This window comes from Schistocerca gregaria, chromosome 4 (assembly GCF_023897955.1).
Source record: "Schistocerca gregaria isolate iqSchGreg1 chromosome 4, iqSchGreg1.2, whole genome shotgun sequence".
NCBI lineage: Eukaryota > Metazoa > Arthropoda > Insecta > Orthoptera > Acrididae > Schistocerca > Schistocerca gregaria.
Window position 1 is genome coordinate 632,408,754 of NC_064923.1, and position 19,384 is coordinate 632,428,137.

At 43.2% G+C, this 19,384-nt stretch overlaps 1 protein-coding gene across 2 annotated transcripts in view; it reads left to right on the top strand.

Moving 5' to 3' along the window:
- LOC126267463 (UDP-glycosyltransferase UGT5-like) overlaps positions 1–19,384 on the top strand; it is a 264,174-nt gene that overhangs the window by 174,765 nt on the left and 70,025 nt on the right. For both annotated transcript variants that reach the window (XM_049972734.1, XM_049972733.1), the window contains one exon: positions 17,341–17,526. In XM_049972734.1, the coding sequence (XP_049828691.1) occupies positions 17,341–17,526 (186 nt within the window). The remainder of the gene's footprint in view (positions 1–17,340; positions 17,527–19,384) is intronic.

Here is a 19,384-nt window from a genome sequence, read left to right on the forward strand (position 1 = left end):
GGTGTGTGCAAACTTACTAGCACCTACATCTACATCGATACTCTGCAAATCACATTCAAGTGCCTGGCAGAGGGTTCATTCAACCACCTTTACAATAATTCTCTATTATTCCAATCACGTACAGCACACGCAAAAAACGACTAAGTGTATCTTTCCAAAATGGCTCTCAGCACTATGGGACTTAACTTCTGAGTTCGTCATTGCCCTAGAACTTAGAACTACTTAAGCCTAACTAACCTAAGGACATAACACACATCCATGCCCGAGGCAGGATTCGAACCTGCGACCGTTGCGGTCACGCGGTTCCAGACTGTAGCGCCTAGAACCGCTCGGCGTGTATCTTTCCTTGCGAGCTATGATTTCTCTTACGTTATTATGATGTTCGTTCCTCCCTGTGTAGCCCGGGGTCAACAAACTATTTTAGCATTCGGAGGAGAAAATTGGTAATTGAAGTTTCGTGAGAATATTCTGCCGCAACGAAAAACGCTTTTGTTTTAATGATGTCCTGTGTCATTTCAGTAACACTGTCTCCCAAATTTCGCGGTAATACAAAACGTGCTGCCCTTCTTTGAACTTGTTCGATGTACTCCGTCAGTCCTATCTGATACGGATCCCACAGGCGCAGCAGTATTCTAAAAGAGGACGGACAAATGTAGTGCAGGCAGTCTCCTTAGTAGATCTGCTACATTTTTCAAGTTTCGTGCCAATAAAACGCAGTCTTTGGTTAGACTTACCCACAACGTTTCCTATGTGTTCCTTCCGATTTAAGTTGTTCGTAATTGTAATTCTTAGGTGTTTAGTTGAATTTACGCCCTTTAGATTTGACTGATTTATAGTGTAAACGAAGTTTAACGGATTCCTTTTAGCACTGATGTGGATGACCTCACACGTTTCGTTATTTAAGGCCAGTTGCCAGTTTTTTCACAAGAAAGATGTCTTTTTCTAAATCGTTTTTCAATCTGTTTTGATCTTCTGACGACTTCAGTAGCTGATAAACGACAGTATCATCTGCAAACAACCTAAGACGGCTGCTCAGATGGTGTGCTAAATCGTTAATGTAAATAAGGAACAGCAAATGGGCGTTGGGGAGCGCCAGAAGTCGATGACTTTCAGTCAGTGACTTCTCTGACAGGATATCACGAATCCAGTCACATAACAGAGACGATATCCCACAAGCACGCGATTTCACCACAAGCCGCTTGTTTGGTACAGTGTCAAAAGCCTTTTGGAAATCTAGTAATACGGAATCAATTTGAATCCCTTGTCATAGCTCTCAGCACTTCGTGTAAGTAAAGAGCTAGTTGTGTTTCACAATAACGATATTTCCTAATTCCGTGTTGACTGTGTGTCAGTAGACCGTTCTCCTCGAGATACTTCATAATGTTAATGTTGCACACACTCTGGCCCCAGGATGCATGCACTTATTCGGCTGAGAAAGGTGTCATAAAGCCGTTGCGTCCATTCCTGAGACAAGCCGGCCCACAACTGTTCTAACTGGTCCTTCACATCCTGGATACGGGTATTGGGAAAGTCCGAGGTGGTCTCACGCGTGGTCTATCGCAGACAGACTAGGCGATCTTGCTGCCCGTGAGAGTACCTCAACGTCACACAGACAGTTCATAAATACACGTTCCACATGGACAAGCATTGTCCTGTTGAAAAATGGTACCGCGGCAGTGTTGAGCAAGAGGTAACACATGAGGACCCAGGATATCCGTGACGCACTCTCAGTCGCTATCAGCTTTGACTTGGAGCACACTCGATGGCTTCCCATACAACAAAGCCAGGGGTAACACCACTGTGCCTATCCAAAACATTGAAAGGATGGGACCCTCCTCCAAGTCGCCGCCATTCACGCCGACGATGACCATCCGGAGTTCTGCATAACGGCGATTCATCGCTGAACACAGTACGACGCCTTCCCTCAGCAGCCTATGCTTCCCGGTCACAGCACAAATCCAAACGCAGCCGTTTCTGTTGTGTTAACAGCAGCGTACGCATGGGTCGGTAATTCCCTAGTCTGTCTGCTGCTAGTCTTCAACCAATGATGAGGTATGTCACAGTATGTTATACTGAGTCCATTACCTGTTCTAGGGTGGCTCCTGTGGATGTGGAGAGTCTGGTTGGTTTGTTGATTTGGAGGAGGGGACCAAACAGCGAGGTCATGTGTCCCATCGGGTTAGGGAAGGATGATGAAGGAAGTCAGCCGCGCTCTTTGAAAGGAACCATCCCGACATTTGCCAATGTAGGCCAATCACAGAAAACTTAAATCAGGACTTCAGGACTTGAATTTGAACCGTAGCCGCTTGGCGGAATGGCAGCGCGGTTTGAGGCCTCACGTCACGGATTGCGCAGCCCCTCCCGCCGGCGCCGGAGGTTCGAGTCCTCTCTCGGGCGTATATATATATCCTCCAGAATGCGACTCTGGTGTGCTAACCACTACGCCGCCTCACTCAGTGTGAAGGGTTATGATGTGCTTGGTGCAAAATACGGCGATCCTGCCTTGTGGTTGTGAGATGTAGTCGACCGACATCTTTGTGATGGAAATGCTTGTCCTCACGTTCTCCTGCAGTCACCTGCACGGGGCACTGTCACATCCAAATGCCCCACGAATATGGATATTGCACGATTCGACCCGCTGGACAAATGGAGATCCACAATGAGGTCCCTTTCAAGCTCCGTCGCGTGTTGATAAGCTCGTCTCACACGAATACGAGGCATCTCTGCGTCCTTCAGTAATCACTCATCACCTGGCACTGTTCACGCCCTTTATGTACGTTTCCATACGTGATAACTAGTATGAACACCACCAGTGCATACTGGTTGCCGTTCTGCCTGCAACGGAGAATTGCAACTCTAATCATTTATCTGCAGTCCAACAAACGTCATAACCTGGTGGCTACAATAATATTGACAAAAATTAAATAAGCTGTACGACTAAGAAAGTAACAGCAAACGGACGTTTAAAATAAATAGTGTTATATGACTCATCCACGATTTAAGAAAATGAAGTCTACAACTAGAGCTTAAGTGTTTATATGAAGATGGCGTCTGCCATGTAAGCACGAGATCCCGAGTTCGAGGCCCGATTGGGGCATACATTTTCAACTGTCCCCACTCATATCAACGCCTCTAAGCAACTAATGATCTGGATTTCATTGTAATTTCACTAAGTGCTTATAGTTGAGAAAGTGCGCAGGCACACTGGTGAAACATATGAAATGGAGGTGCTTAACAAGGGTAGTAAAGGGTTACAGTGAAGGCCTACAGAGAGCGGGGAAGGGGATAGGGATAAGCAAATAATAATGACCGAAGTACAATGTTTTAAAAGTAAAATAGAATACTGATAACGTGGTATATAAAAGTTTAACAGATGTACGTAAGAGAAATTTAACTCAGCCCGAACAGGTCATGAAGGCCCAACGGTACCGACAGGCCTCCGTGTCATCCTCAACTCACACGTGTCACTGGATGCGGATATGGTGGGGTATGTTGTCAGCACACCGTTCTCCCGGCCGTATGTCAGTTTACGAGACCGGAGCTGCTGCTTCTCAATCAAGTAGTTTCCAATATGCCTCACTAGGGCTGAGTGCACCCCGCTTGCCAACAGCGATCGGCAGACCGGATGGTTACCCATCCAAGTGCTAGCCCAGCCTGACAGCGCTTAACTTCAGTGTGATCTGACGGGAACCGGTGTTCTCTCTCTTTTTCCTTTCTTTCTTTTCTTTTTTTCTTTTTTTCCCTCTGGGGCAAGCCCGTTACATAAGAGAAAGACGATTAAAAACTAATAGTATGATTAGAGTAGACACAGCAGACAACTCTCGGAGAACCTAAGACGAAAGAAGAGTCGCGTATGGGAAATCAGCAATGGCAAACAAGTGGAAATTTTGCCTTGTTCGCGTACAAGTGTCATGTCACGTGGAAATATTTTCTTGCGTTTTCCGCGACTAATTCAGTAAGCTGCCTACTTGATGGACTTGAACATTGATAGGCCGGTTTCTGTGGCCAAGCGGTTCTAGGTGCTTCAGTCCGGAACCACGCGGCTGCTATGGTCGCAGGTTCGAATCCTGCCTCGGGCATGGATGTGTGTGATGTCCTTAGGTTAATTAGGTTTACTTAGTTCTAAGTCCAGGGGACTGATGACCTCAGATGTTAAGTCCCATAGTGCTTAGAGCCATTTGAACATTGATAGTCATAATCAAGAGCATACCTCTGATCTGAGCTATGGGTGTGTGAAGGTGGGGGGCGGGGGGTGGGGGCAACGCGGAAGAAAAGGGATGCAGTTTCTTGCAAAATAAAACTCAAATCTCTTGAATAACGGTGTTAGTTTCCAAATACACTAATGTTACAGCTTTATAGCTGGGTGCTATTGCCTACGTATTTAGTTGAGAGGATATAGTCTGAGTGATACTTGTGCATATTATTTTGCTGTTCGGCAGGTAACGTTCTGGTACGTGGGAAACTTTCTATTTCCATTTTTGTGTTAGTTTCTAACATTGGCTGGGAACACGAGAAATTTGTAACAGGCTGAGAAAAGCGTCAGAGTTAAAATTTCGTGTTCTCGCCATGAATGTCTCTGGGTACATTTGCTACTGGTCAGTACGCAGTAATTGTTCTGACTTCATTCAAAATTATATAGAGCTGATATGTCAGCCGGGGCTGTTAGTGAATTCGGTCTGCGAAGTTCATAAACCGAATCAACATTGGATCAACAGGGAATGACTGGCATTTCTTCGGTTTGTATATTGACGGTCATGACAACTGTCGACAATGACACTGGCAACTTTCCCCTCTACGATTGAAATGCAGAGAACTCTACAAGGTAGAAAATTTTTTCGCGATGTATGAAGATCAAAATTCTCTAATCAAAGAAGACTTTTACAAGCACGATATATAAGAAAATAGATGATTACAAATACCTTTACAAGAACAACCATCAAACAAACCTGGACTTACAAGACTAGGAAGCTACAAAAGTTGTAATCAAATTTGGAAACAACACTTACCAGAACTTGATAAAATATCTAACTTTCATCTGAGTCACGTAGGCTTGTCCTGTAAGCCCTTACTATTACTGACCAGAATAGGCTTACTTTCCTGAAAAATGACGATGATCTAAAACAGTACCTATTCTGACATTTTATACGAGCAACAAATTACCGCCCGTTCATCTTCCAGTGCTGATTAGACAAAGTGTTTAGAGAACTATACTAACATGTACAGAAACGTCACTGGGCGAAGATGAAACTGTTCTACCAAAGGAGGTCCGATTTGGAAAGGAAACTTTGCTTCATTATAACTCATTGGTGTAACTTTAAGATATTCATTTCACTCAAGTCTACTGTGGCAGTGTTTTAGACGTAGAAAAGGCGTATTTCAAAATTTAGGGGAAGAATACTATAACGAAATTAAAACTAAACGCTACAATTTCTTATAAGTACGCCAAAGTAGTACCTCCAAACAAGAAACATGAGAGAAGCCAACAGCAGGCATCATTTGGGAATCAGATTCGTAACCCAGTTTACCCACCTTATCGTGAAAAATATTACCATAGAGGAAAACTTGATTCTAGCAGAATTCACAAAATCAAATCACAATAAATTCAGAGAAAACAGAAGTGGCTTAATTCACGACAGTTTTCGTAGAGAGTTTATCTGCATCGGTAGACAACTCGCAGGAGGCCCCAAGTCCAGAAGAAAGCTTTGTTCCTCTTGGCTAACAAAGATTGACAGAATGTTGATGACGTATTCCTCTGTGTCTTGAATGTGCAAAAATTTGTCCAGTGACATGCATTAAGAGTATCCAGAGCCATAATTACAGTTTTATATTTATTTATGCAAGGTTTTCTAGTTTCATACGTTTCTTCTGAAACTACATGCATTTTGGCAGTGTTTAATACATATTTTTGCTAATAATCAAAAAGTAATTCATCGTTAATAATATATATCGATACCAATCCTCATTTACCTCTCCACTAATGGAAAAAATGTGATGTCCAGTGTGATCCTTAAGAATATATCAGAATAGGTGACACAGTTACGGTAAGTTAGATAAGTAAAGCAAGTCTGAGGAGAAAATAAAAAAGAGGTAGTACTGCTCAGGCAACGAAGCACTGAAGAGGAAAAAAAGGAAAAACTCGCCTTAGAACTTCGTGAAGTGGTATCACCTATAGCCTCGCAAGAGTGGTAACAATTCTTCACTTCAGCACGAAACACGACATGTTAATACGATTCATATTCATTAGTGAATGAGTGAGAGGTATTCCATGACGCTTAAGTATCCATTCTGTATACCCTAATACGTGTCGTTACTTGTGTGTCGTATCTGTCGCACGATATTTGGTCCCGGATGTGACGTCTTACGTGGAATAGGGGCCGTTCCCTAAGGCAAAACCATCTTCTGAACTAACAGTTTTATTCAAACTGAAAACAACAACTAAGATCATCCTCAGTTATTTCTGGTTGCCGCAGTTTTAGTAATCGTCACTGAATTATTCAGCAGCGAAATTATTGTTAACTGCGTAGAAACTTACCTCGAGGAGAACAAAAAATATTATGTAGAGGCTCAAAGAGTGCGCTATGTAAATCTAATCGCAAAAATGTATTAAGTAAACCTTTTTTTAGAAGAAATGTGGTTAAAATCGACTCAGCTCACTCATATACATCTATGCAATAATTTCTATGTAACTTTAGTGGAGCTATCTGTCTCGTACTAACACTGTAACTGAAAAGTGTTGAACGGTAATTAGTTACAAAACATGCATAATTAATTGCCGATTTCGAAATTTTTAATTCCGCGTATATAATTCACAAGTAATTAAATGGTGCGCACTATATTAAATAAAGCATTGCGTAAAAAATAAACCAGAGATAGGACGCGGATCCCGTGATCAATGGCCGAACCACAGCTGTTCGCGACACGAGATATGGTAACAACAGCGCCCAGCTCTTCAAAATAAACGATGTGGAAAGTGTCGCAGAAACTTGGGCAGAATACAAGAAAAATCTTCATTTGTGTGGCCACACCGTCCGTAGCTGATTTACAGTTCTTCTTCAACAGAAAACAGTGATGTGCGAAAAAGTGTGCTGTGAAAAATGTGAAGAATGCATAGTTCTGCAAAGCAAATAAAAATTAAACCACGAATGTTAGTGTCAAAAGAAGAAAAACACGAAAGATGTGCTAGCAGACGACATTTCCCGATGTAGGCGAGAAAGAAAGCGGAAATCAACACCACTGATGATGCTTTACCTCAATAAAGCGAAACGCATCTGGTTAAAAATAAATAAATAACAATAAAAAACTATACATTTTCTTGTAGTTGCAACGATAGAACTAAAATACCCTCAGGAAGAACGGAAGAAGAAGAAGAAGTGCGCGTTTCGACTTTAGTTCCGCTAAATCTTGTGCCGGTTCCACAGGCGCATTATTGCCGAGTGCTGCGTTATCATCCCAGTCTCATGTCTATATGATAAGTGTAGTGACAGTTGACGGTAAACAGTGAATCGAGCGACGACATATTTTTCAGATATTGTTTGTGTGACCTGTTTAATAATACGAAAACGATCTTGTCTAGTTATGTGGATGAAATAAGACGGGTAGCACTCCAGAAGGTATGTTTGACATTTTTAACCGGTATAATGTCATATATTGACGTAAAACTAAACTACTACCGGCGTTATCCAAAGTCTTTGGCTACAAAATTTCCTCTGAGTGACTCCACTTCTGTAACTGGCTCTCCTACTATCTTAGTGGTGTAATTAACGAATCAAATGTATTTCCGTGCACTTATTTGTACGTTTTTAATGGACGTGCGACAGTGCCACACGATAAAAATGGGTCCCTCATTATTACAGGTATCTAATAAACTATTATCAGCACAAAAAGTGTTATTAGGGTTTTCTGTAGAATTTTCGGGGTGCTATTCGGAATTGTGGTCGTAATATTTTTTCCCAAACTAACAATTTTTTTACAAGATTAAAATTTCCCCGAGTCATATTTTACTTTTTAGCGAAATGCTGCAGAACTATTCAAATTTTGTACAGAGGATTCTAAAACTATAACATATCTATCAAGAACTCCGAAAAATATTGTATATTTTTCGAAAGTGGGGTGCAACCTTCATCGACTCACAACTTTCTACAGTAATTCCTGATGCCGACATCAGTCTACATAGTTCTAATGCACGGACATTCCAGAATCGAATCTGCGCCCTTGCCGATTGGTGGGCTATGTGAAGACGCGCAGAGAGCTCGGAATAAGAGTACCCGGCGTTAACGAGGTTTTCCACGCAAATATTCCCGTGAGACAACGATGCACATCGTATTTCATAGGAATCTTTGGATCCATTCATTTCATCTCGAGAGTCCAGAAGTGCCGCGGGGTCTAGGACGCCTCGCCACGGTTCGTGCGGCTGCCCCGTCGGAGGTTCGAGTCCTCCCTCGAGGCATGCGTTTGTGTACGTTGCCCTTAGCGTAAGTTAGATTAAATAATGTATAAGCCTAGAGACCGATGACCTCAGCAGTTTCGTCCCTTAGGAACTTACTACCTCCACCAGAAAATGACAACTGAAGAAGATAAAAGCAGACTCCACCTGACTTCTCCCGGTGGACAATCCGACAGCGACCCTCCTAATAGCAATAGTGACACAAGCGATGAAAGTGACTATGATTTCGACTTCAAAGTATGAAGTATCGAATAAAATGTTTCAGTTCGGCAATTTCAACTTCCAATTCGTTATCAGTGACCTCACAAAACTTGTTATCCGAAGTTTTGCTCGAACCCACTTAATTTATAATTTTTGATCCGCCAAATTAGATCCGCCATTTTGAATTTTGTGATCTCGATATCTGATCCCTGATGAGCGACCAAAAGAATCTAAAAACAACATAATTTTGTAGGGTTTTTATTCATTTTTACGTTGTGTCAGATTTTGAATCAAGTTGGCCCACTGTGCGCCGTCAATGGTACACAAGATCTCATAGTGTATTCAAAGATTCCTCAAGAATGGTTCGCGAAACTTCATATGTAGGCTATTGCTGGGTCACTTTACATCTATATTGAAGCACGTGCCAGCTCGACTTCTCAGCATTTCCAAGATGCTCTCTCGTGAATGAACGCCTTAACATTCGCACTGCCCTTCTTTGTAACGTTCGATATCCCCAGTCTGTTCTACTCGTTATGGGACTCTCGGTATTCTAAAATGGATCAGAAAACTGTTTTGAAAGCAATTTCTGTTGTAGACCGACTGAATCTTCCCACTATCCTACCAAGAAACTAAAGTCTGTCACGTGGTTTGTATAGCCAGATATTGCATGACATCATTGATCCAATAGTGATTTGTCGATATTATGGTCATTTATAGTAGAGTTGTAAGCTATAATACGAGGGTAATCCCAATGGTAAGGTCTCCTATTTTCTTACAGGTACAGAGACCTGTTTATTTTTGCAATGGTTTACATCAGTTTACAGCTTTAACATTTAGATATCTTTCGTCATAATCACCATTTCTGTCGATGCATTTTTGGAGACGCTGTGGCAATTTTTGTATACCCATGTCATACCAGCTCGCCGCCGTGCTGTTCAGAAAGTTATGAACCTCTTCTTTCATCTCGTCGTCGGACCTGAATCGCTTTCCGGCCAAATGTTCTTTTAACTTAGGGAACAGGTGATAATCACTGGGTACCAAGTCAAGACTATAGGGTGGGCAGGTGATAATGTTATTCTGAAACTGTTGCAGGAGAGCAACGATTTGCCGAGCGATGTGTGGGCGAGCGTTGTCATGGAGAATGTGTACGCCCTTGCTCAACATTCCTCTTCTCCAGCTCTGAATTGCCCGTTTGAAGTTTTTCAGTCTCACAGTAACTGTCAGTGTTAATTGTGGTCCCAGTGGGCATAAAGTCGACCAACAATACCCCTTCCCGATCGCAAAAAACAGTTGTCATGACTTTACGGGCAGATTGTGTTTGTTTGAACTTCCGCAGCTTTGGCGATGAAGGATGCCGCCACTGGCGTGATTGTTGCTTGGTCTCAGGCGTAAAGTGGTATGCCCAGATTTCGTCACCCGTGACAGTTGAGTCCAGAAAGTTGTCCTGTTCGGCTTCAAGGCGGTGAAGAAATGCGCGGGAAGCATCAACTCGTTGCCGCATGTGGTCCTCAGTCAGCATGCGTGGCAACCATCTTGCGCACGCCTTCCGGTAGTTCAATGTTTCCGTTAAAATTCTGTGAGCGGTTCATCGGGAAACCTTAGGAACCCACGTGCAGAGATCATCCAGGGTGATCCGCCGATCTTCAAGCATGCTTTGCTCAACCTTCAACAGTGTCTCCTCAGAAATTGACGGTCTCCCGCCCCTTTCTTCGTCGTGACTTTCTGTCCGACCAGTTGCAAACTCTCTACACCACTTCCGAACATTTTTAACATCCTTGCACGACTCACCATACACATCCGTCAATTGGCAATGGATTTCAATCAGCGCAGTGCCCTTTGCGTTGAAAACTGCGCGCAATTCGCACTTGGCGGTAACATCCAACGGGAGCTCCATTCTCAACGGCTGCCAAGCCAAGACTGAGCGCCTCAGCGCGGCGTGCGCATGTTTACAAACGTGTGAAGCACTCTTCATAACATTGTGACCAACTGCCACACAAACAGAGTTCTGTACTTATAAAAAAATGGGATACCTGACTTTTGGGATTAGCCTCGTAACTTTGTGGTTCAGCGAGTCGACAGGTAGGGGCCAGCCACCAGCCGATCTCAACACTTTCTCGAGTGCCAGGTGCTCAAAGTGTCGGCTCTTTGGGAGGTACACGCAGAGCCTTGTCGAACGTTGTTCGAAGCACTCCGACAACACTGCCCTTCGCCACTGTAATCTTCCGTCACAGTTATTTAATTCGAGCTATAGGGTACAACGTTTTTACGTTTTGTGAAGTGCACGATTTTCCATTTCTGAACATATTAATCTTTTTTTACACCTCTTTCAGACACAAGTAAGATCTGACTTCGTGTCTGTTCGTCTTTTTTCAAACAGAAAGTCATTACGGATACTGCGTCATCTGCAAAAGTATGAGACTATGAATAACACTGTGCGCCACGTCATTGATAAACAGCGCGGACAGTAAGGCTCCCAGCTCACTTTCCTGGGCCGCTGCTCAATCTAGAGATGGGTTACTTATTAATGATATTTTCGGAATGACATCGTTGTGTTTGAGATACCTCAAATAATAATGGCCCGTGATATAGGACTCTACAAAATTTTGATAGCAAATGTATTGAATGATAGTTTCTTACATCTCTGCTGCTACCGTACTTCTAGACGGGTGTAACTTGTGCTTTCTTCCCACCACACGGCGAAGCTTTTCTTTGTTTGTGAAATCTTCGGTATTTTATGGTTTAAAAAAAAAGGGGCCTAACAGATGGAAATTGTGTCCTCGGAATTTTTCGCGACTGCATGCCTGAATAAAAGCTTCTCACTTTTCAAGCCACGTCATTTCGGATAGAATACTCGAGCTCTTGATGGATATCACCACCATTGTCGTCGGGAGTGAAAACCAATGACTGCCGGGGCTGACACGGTTCTCTGCTTGTACATGCATGCCTGCAGCACCTGGCACCAGTAAGAGTGTTCTGAAACGACGTTTGCGAGGAGAACGAGTTGGGCAGTTACAAACGTGGTGCCCGTGCCGGCCCATTCCAGCATGTGGCGTCACTCGTACCGTGGCGGACTGCAGAGCTTGCGAGTTGTTCAACTCGCCTCCCACGCATGCGTCGTTTAGGCCCTCTCTGATTGGCGCAAAAGGCTGCAATCGTGCCAGCCCCAGCACAGTGATTTTTACTCCTGACGACGATGGCAGTGAGACCCATCGAAAGCTCGAGTGACGCAACTTGAAAATTTGTAAGATTTTATTCATACGAAAATTCTATGTAGATTCGGACAAGGACTGCAGCTAGTCCTTGAGCTTTGTTCAGTTTTAGTTATTTTGTCTCTTCCCAAAGCCACTGACTAAACATTGGTGAGAATTATACTGGGGTTATTATCCTTGAATTTTTCCTCATAGAAGAACAATAGAAATTGGTATTCATAATTGCTGTTCATTGCTTTCTTACCCTGTGTCACCTACGAGTGTCTGGACACTAATTTTGATTCCACTGCTTGCACTCACATTCGAGCACACTTTCTTTCGATTTTGTGAGAGGTCTTTTGGTACGATCCTGTTACAGTAATCACCGAAGGCTTCACTCATTACCCTTTTGATAGCCATCACATTTCTTTCAGCATCTCGCAATCTGTACTCTTCCTTCGCAGATACTGTATACCATGTAGCATTCTTGCGCCACAAACTGTTATAGTAGGTACAAATGTGTCCATTGCTTGGTCAACTATGCTTCTAAACTTGAGTCACAGTTCTGCTACAGGGTCTGCACAGAGCTAAATATTTCAAGTTCCTCTTTGAAATATGTCACTAGTGCCTCTTCATCTACTTCAGTGAGTGTGCCTCTACCAATCCATCGCTCACCGAATCTGTTGTTGAGAAGCGTACGAACACTTCGACTGAAATGTGCAGGAGCTCCATCGTGCATGAACCACATGTTGTGTCGTACTTGTAAAGGCACATGTTCTAGTAGCACAGGTAGAGTATCCCGTATGAAATCATGATAACGTGCTCCATTGAGCGTATGTGGAAGAACATGGGGCACAATCAAGACATCACCAACAATGCCTGCCCAAACGTTCACGGAAAATCTGTGTTGATGACGTGATTGCACAATTGCGTGTGGATTCTCGTTAGCCCACACATGTTGATTGTGAAAATTTACAATTTGATCACGGTTGGAATGAAGCCTCATCCGCAAAGAGAACATTTGCACTGAAATGAGGATTGACACATTGTTGGGTGAACCATTCGCAGAAGTGTACCCGTGGAGGTCAATCAGCTGCTGATAGTGCCTGCACACGCTGTACATAGTACGGAAACAACTGGTTCTCCCATAGTACTCTCCATACAGTGACGTGGTCAATGGTCAACGTTACATTGTACAGCAGCAACTTCTCTGACACTGACATTAGGGTTATCGCCAACTGCACGAAGAATTGCCTCGTCCACTGCAGATGTCCTCGTCGTTTTAGGTCTTCCCCAGTCGCGAGTCATAGGCTGGAATGTTCCGTGCTCCCTAAGACGCCGATCAGTTGCTTCGAACGTCTTCCTGTCGGGACACCTTCGTTCTGGAAATCTGTTTCGATACAAACGTACCGCGCCACGGCTATTTCCCCGTGCTAATCCATACATCAAATGGGCATCTGCCAACTCAGCATGCGTAAACGTTGCACTGACTGCAAAACCACGTTCGTGATGAACACTAACCTGTTGATGCTACGTACTGATGTGCTTGATGCTAGTACTGTAGAACAATGAGTCGCATGTCAACACAAGCACCGAAGTGAACATTACCTTCCTTCAATTGGGCCAACTGGCGGTGAATCGAGGAAGTACAGTACATACTGACGAATCTCAAATGAGCTCTAACATGTAAATTAAGCGTTTCCGGACACATGTCCACATAACATCTTTTCTTTATTTGTGTGTGAGGAATGTTTCCTGAAAATTTGGCCGTACCTTTTTGTAACACCCTGAATAAAGCTTTTTATTGGTGTTAATTGCCCTAAGTGTTTTGATAATCAATGTTGCAATTTCTGCATAACAGTCACTGACATGAGCTTAAATACGGAGATCCTCAGAGAGTCTGGGGTAATTTACTTCTATCACATTTAGTCCTTTCATGATAAATGAGCTTCCTATGTAGTTTTCACAGACAGTATTTAGTACTGTTTTGCAGATGTCTTATCATGCCCACCACTCACAAACTGTAATTTCCTCTCAACGATTGTTGGACGATTTAAGTTCTTCCAATGATTACACTGTGATTGGGACACAAATGTGTTAGCTAGGTGAGCTTCGTTCTAAAGCTTTCGGTTACTTCTAGCGATGAGGCTGGTGGTTGATGGAAAGACCCGGTTATATGCTCACCATTGATCCTCGCCTTATGTAAAAATCTCACATCCAGCTTCAGTTTCTTTGTCTGTTGATTTGAGATTCTTGTGTGCTGTCAGTTGCTGACATATGTGAAAATTATCGAACTATCAGTTTAATAAGTCAGGGGTGCAAAATACTAACACAAATTCCTTAAAGGTAAGTGGAAAAACTGGTAGAAGCCGACCTCAGGGAAGGTCAGTTTGGATTGCGGAAAAATGTAGGAACACGCGAGGCAATACTGACCCTAAGACTTATTTTGGCAGACAGGTTAAGGAAATGCAAACCGACGTATTGGTAACTTAGAGAAAGCTTTTGTCAGTGTTGACTGGATTATTCTCTTTGGAATTCTGAACGTAGCAGCAGTAAAATACAGGGAACAAAGGCTGTTGACCACTCGTACAACAATCAGACAGCAGTCATAAGAGTTGAGGGGCATGAAAGGGAAGCAGTCATTGAGAAAGAGAGAGACAGGACCTGTCCCCAATGTTATTCAATCCGTGTATTGAACAAGAATTGAAGGAAACCAAAGAAAAGTTTGTAGTAGGAATTAAAGCCTAAGGAGAAGAAAAAATGTTTGAGGTTTGCTGATAACACTGTATTTCTGTCAGAGGCAGCAATAGACTTGGAAGGGCGGTTGAGCGGAATGGACAGTGTCTTGAAAGAGGATATGAGATGAATATCAACAAAAGCAAAGCAAGGATAATGGAGTGTAGTCAAATTAAATCAGGTGATGATGAGGAAATTAGATCAGGAAATGATAGGCTTAAAGTAGTAGATGAGTTTTGCTATAGACTTACGTTTTAGGAAGTCCTTTGTGGAGATATTTGTCTGGAGCCATGTACAGAAGTGGAACATGGACGACAAACAGTTTCGACAAGAAGTAAATAGAAACTTTTGAAATGTGATTCTACAGAAGAATGCTGAAGATCAGATGGAGAGATCACATAGGTATTGAGGAGGTACTGAACAGAATTGAGGAGAAAGGATATCTGTGGCACGACTTGACTAAAAGAAGGGATCGGCTGATAGGACACGTTCTGAGACACAAGGGATCACCAATTTCATGTTGGAAGGAAGTCTGGGGGTTTAAAAATCGCAGAGAGAGAGAGAGAGAGAGAGAGAGAGAGAGAGAGAAATTCAGAAGGATGTGGGTTGCACTAGTTATTCCGAGATGAAAATGCTTACACAGCACAGGAAAGAGTAGTGTAGAGACCTGCATCAAACCGTTTTTCGGTCTGAAGACCACAACAAGAACAACATCAATGACGAATACACAGTGTGATACAATTCTGTAGAATTCTCTGCTCTTCTTGTCACTCTAAGACCGATTGTAGCACACCAGGATGATGATGATTGGTTTGTGGAGCGTTCAACTGCGCGGTCGTCAGCGCCCGCCCCTCACGAGGAAATCAGCACATTTCCCAACACACACAATGTGACAATGGCTCGCGAGAGGGATACAAGTGCCAAAGGTTAGCGGTTTGTTAAGCATCGGCATTGGCAAGACGCAGTGAAAAGTGGGAAGGGATACGATCAGATGGATAACCGTGTGACTCAGTGCGTTTGCTTGGAGGCGTCGGTCATTATGCTCAAGAGGCTCTTCCGGCATCCACTGATGGAGCAGAATGCAATAATATACAACATCAGCTAGTTACAGAAAAAACATAAATTAGGTAAAAATGCTCAAAAGTAACGTTGTACAAAGAAGGAACCAATGGTATTATTCTGTATTAATGCGCTCATAAACTGCCAGACATCGCATATTATTTGATTTATTATTAGCATCTCCAACTATTCATTCTGTTCATTGCCCTGACGGCATCTCGTGCATTATCGCGGTACTCGGGATTGGGAGTTTTGTTAAATTCTATGTATGCAGTGATTAATAAAAAAAATATCCTGAATACTGCAATATCATTTGCTCTGTACTGCAATATTATTTACTCTTTTAAATATTGTGGACTAGCCAATACCACGATAACATAAGTACGGACATCGGCTATTCCCAAGAACGAACGAAATATTTTATACACAGCCCGCGACTCACCGCCTTCTAACAGATAGTTCGCGTGAGAGATGCTATTATGGAGAGAAAATATGCGTGCTTTTACGCAAACTGTAATGGTTAATTTGGTTCTAAAGGGCTACTAGTCATTTAGGTATCAACTTTCACCAAGAAACTGAGATATTTTTATGCTTATTAAACGGAATATTTTTCTGCCTTTACTATTCGTTATCTGTAAGGCAAAAACTGATGAGAATCTCATCTGCCGTTGAGCGGCCAATCTTAAACATACTGAACTCATTCAGCACGAAAACATTAATAGATGGAATTTGTCTTTACTTTACTGACTTTGAAACTATTAAAAGATCAAAACAGAGAAGTCTCCGGCATTTACATTTAATATTGCAGACTGAATTTCTAACTAAAAAAATATCGTCAGCGTAATGGCCGACCAAACGCTGCTAGGGAATGAGATGCTCCCCGCAACACGAAGTTCTGAAACAGAGTTATTAATTACAATTAATCGTGGTTATTATGGGAGGTGCCCACTACTTCAATAACGAACACTTTCTAATAACGATTGGACATCTGTTCTGATAACTTGCAGAGAGACTTACATTAAAAATCAGTCTGTGATACAATGGCGGCCTTCTGCTAGACGAAACAAGCTAGAAAAAGAAGTCTAACCCAAAAAAATATCTCTCTTCTTCTCCTTCATCTACATTACATAGATACTATAAACAAAAGGCTATTTGTTAAACGCATCGCTGTTGCGAGGTTTATAGATAATAAACTACACTTTTTAATATTTGATATTCATCGCGCACACGGACGCAGTCTTTCAATAATTTATAGTTCACACGTCACTATTTTTTAACACACAAAAACCCTTTTAATTTCTCTCGAAATGTCAATTTATGTGACGTTCCGTCACAGCATCCACACCCAGCTCGCGCCACTTTTTGTTGACAATTGTGCCAGTGGAGCTTTCAACTTGTAACATGTTACCATCAGCGAAAGAAATATCTTAAGATTCTCACCTCTGATGAGCGAAACGAATAATACGTTGTCTGTGCCTGCTTAATCGTACATTAATTCTCGCAGTCGCTGCTTTTAGGCGATGACTGTTTGCTAAATTCGTCTATGTAGAACAGACTTTGTAAAGATGTACGTTTGCGGAGACATTACGTTTCTAGTACTTCCGTTAGAAAGTGACGTGACTCGTTTCCAAATAGCTTCCTGTTGCAGCTTCTGCTTGCGGATACTTCTCGGCAGCACCGCGCTGCATTGTAGTGTCTGCTGCTGTGTTGCAGATGCAGCTCCGCGGCCCGGCGCTGGTGCTGCTCCTGGTGGCAAGTCTGGCGGCTCCCGCGTCCGCCGCACGCATCCTCGCTATCTTCCCGCACTTCGGGAAGAGCCACTTCGACTTCTTCGAACCGCTGATGAAGGCGCTGGCTGCGAGAGGACACGATTTGCATGTCCTCAGCTACTTCCCGCAGGTACCTGCAACAAAATATTTGAGTTATTTTTGGCTCAAAACTGTAATTCACACAGCACGTCCACGAGAAGCTGAAGAAAACTGAACGGAAGGCATGTTGAATAGACAGATAAAAAGTCCTAACAAGGAGGTTACATATGACACCGTTAAAGAAACTACAAACACCCATGGAAAATTAAAACTATGTGCCAGACTAGGAATCTAACGTAGAACCTTGACTTTCGCTGGTAGTGTTCCTGCGTCGTTGCAGCTTTACTTCCGCCAGTACCTATCTACTACCGGCTCGTTATAATTAAAGTGTAAGTACTCACGGAGGTCCAGTGTAGGCCATAATTATAATATGGCAGCAAAACGTGGTAAATACGTTAATGCATTAGTGTCGGAAACATTTACACTTCCTTGCGCCGTAGGTTCGAATCCTCTCTCCGGCAGGGGTGTTTGTGTTGTTCTTAGAATAAGTTCAAAGGGCTCTGAGCACTATGGGACTTAATTTCTAAGGTCATCATTCCCCTAGAACTTAGAACTACTTAAACCTAACTAACCTAATGACATTACACTCTTCCATGCCCGAGGCAGGATTCGAACTTGCGACCGTAACGGTCGCGCGGTTCCAGACTGTAGAGCATAGAACCGCTCGGCCACCCCGGCCGGCTTAGCATAAGTTAGTTTAAATAGTGCGTAAGCCTAAAGACCGACGACCTCAGCTGTTTGGTCCCTTAGGAATTCACACACGTTTGAACATTTACACTGGAAAAACTTAGGTCCTATTTTAGCCAACAGGTACAAATCTGGCGCTGCGCACCGTTTGACGGTACGACACCCGCGCTGTCGTTTGACAAGTAAAACGGAACTGAACAGAACGGCTATCGAGAAGAGAGAACGTACACTGTTAGTGTCACTGCTTTATGTGAACGGCGCCGGCAGGTGTGGCCGAGCGGTTCTAGGCGCTCCAGTCCGGAAACGTGCGGACGCTACGGTCGCAGGTTGGAATCCTGCCTCAGGCATGGATGTGTGTGATGTCCTTAGGGTAATTAGGTTTAAGTAGTTCTAAGTTCTAGGGCACTGATGACCTCAGATGTTAAGTCCCATAGTGCTCAGAGCCATTTGAACCATTTTTTTATGTGAACGGCAACAATTACAGTGCTGCATTGATATATAACAGCCGACAGAAAGGTCTGAAGAGAGATCCGATGTCATTAAAATGTTTCAAAGAAGATGCTGATGAAACTGGAAAACATGAGTGAGCTTACTGTTACACCTGGAAGCGGAACGCATTCTATCACGCTTCAAGTTACTGACGAGGTTGCTGTTGTCGTCTAAGACCATGAAGCACGTGCCCCAGATAGTGCTAGTGCTTGTGCAGCGTCACGAGAATTGTCCATCCCTTGGTCAACAGTACTGTAGGTTTTGTGGTCTATGTTACACTCGTAGAAGACCCAGACACTGCAGCGACTGAAACATCATGAACCACAGCAACGTTCTGGATTTGCTCTTCGGTATCTGGCGCAGATCTAAGTTGATGACATATTGCCGGGCAATATTCTATGGAGTGACGAGGCACATTTTACACTACAGGAGGCAGTGAACACACAGAGTTGCCGAATTTGAGGTATTGTTAAACCGCGTTGTTGTGAACGAAGAGTCAGTGCACTCGCCGTATGTGACTGTATCGTCTGAATTCAAAGGCATCTTTAGTCTCATTCCGTTCTTATGTGAAGAGAATACACCCAGAGGGCCTGTCAGTTGCGGTGTGATTGCACCTTATCGAGACCTCCATGTACAGCATGTGATACCCGTTTTGGGAGAGCGCAACTGTGTGGAAACCACTGTTTTCATGCAAGATGGGGCAACATCTCATG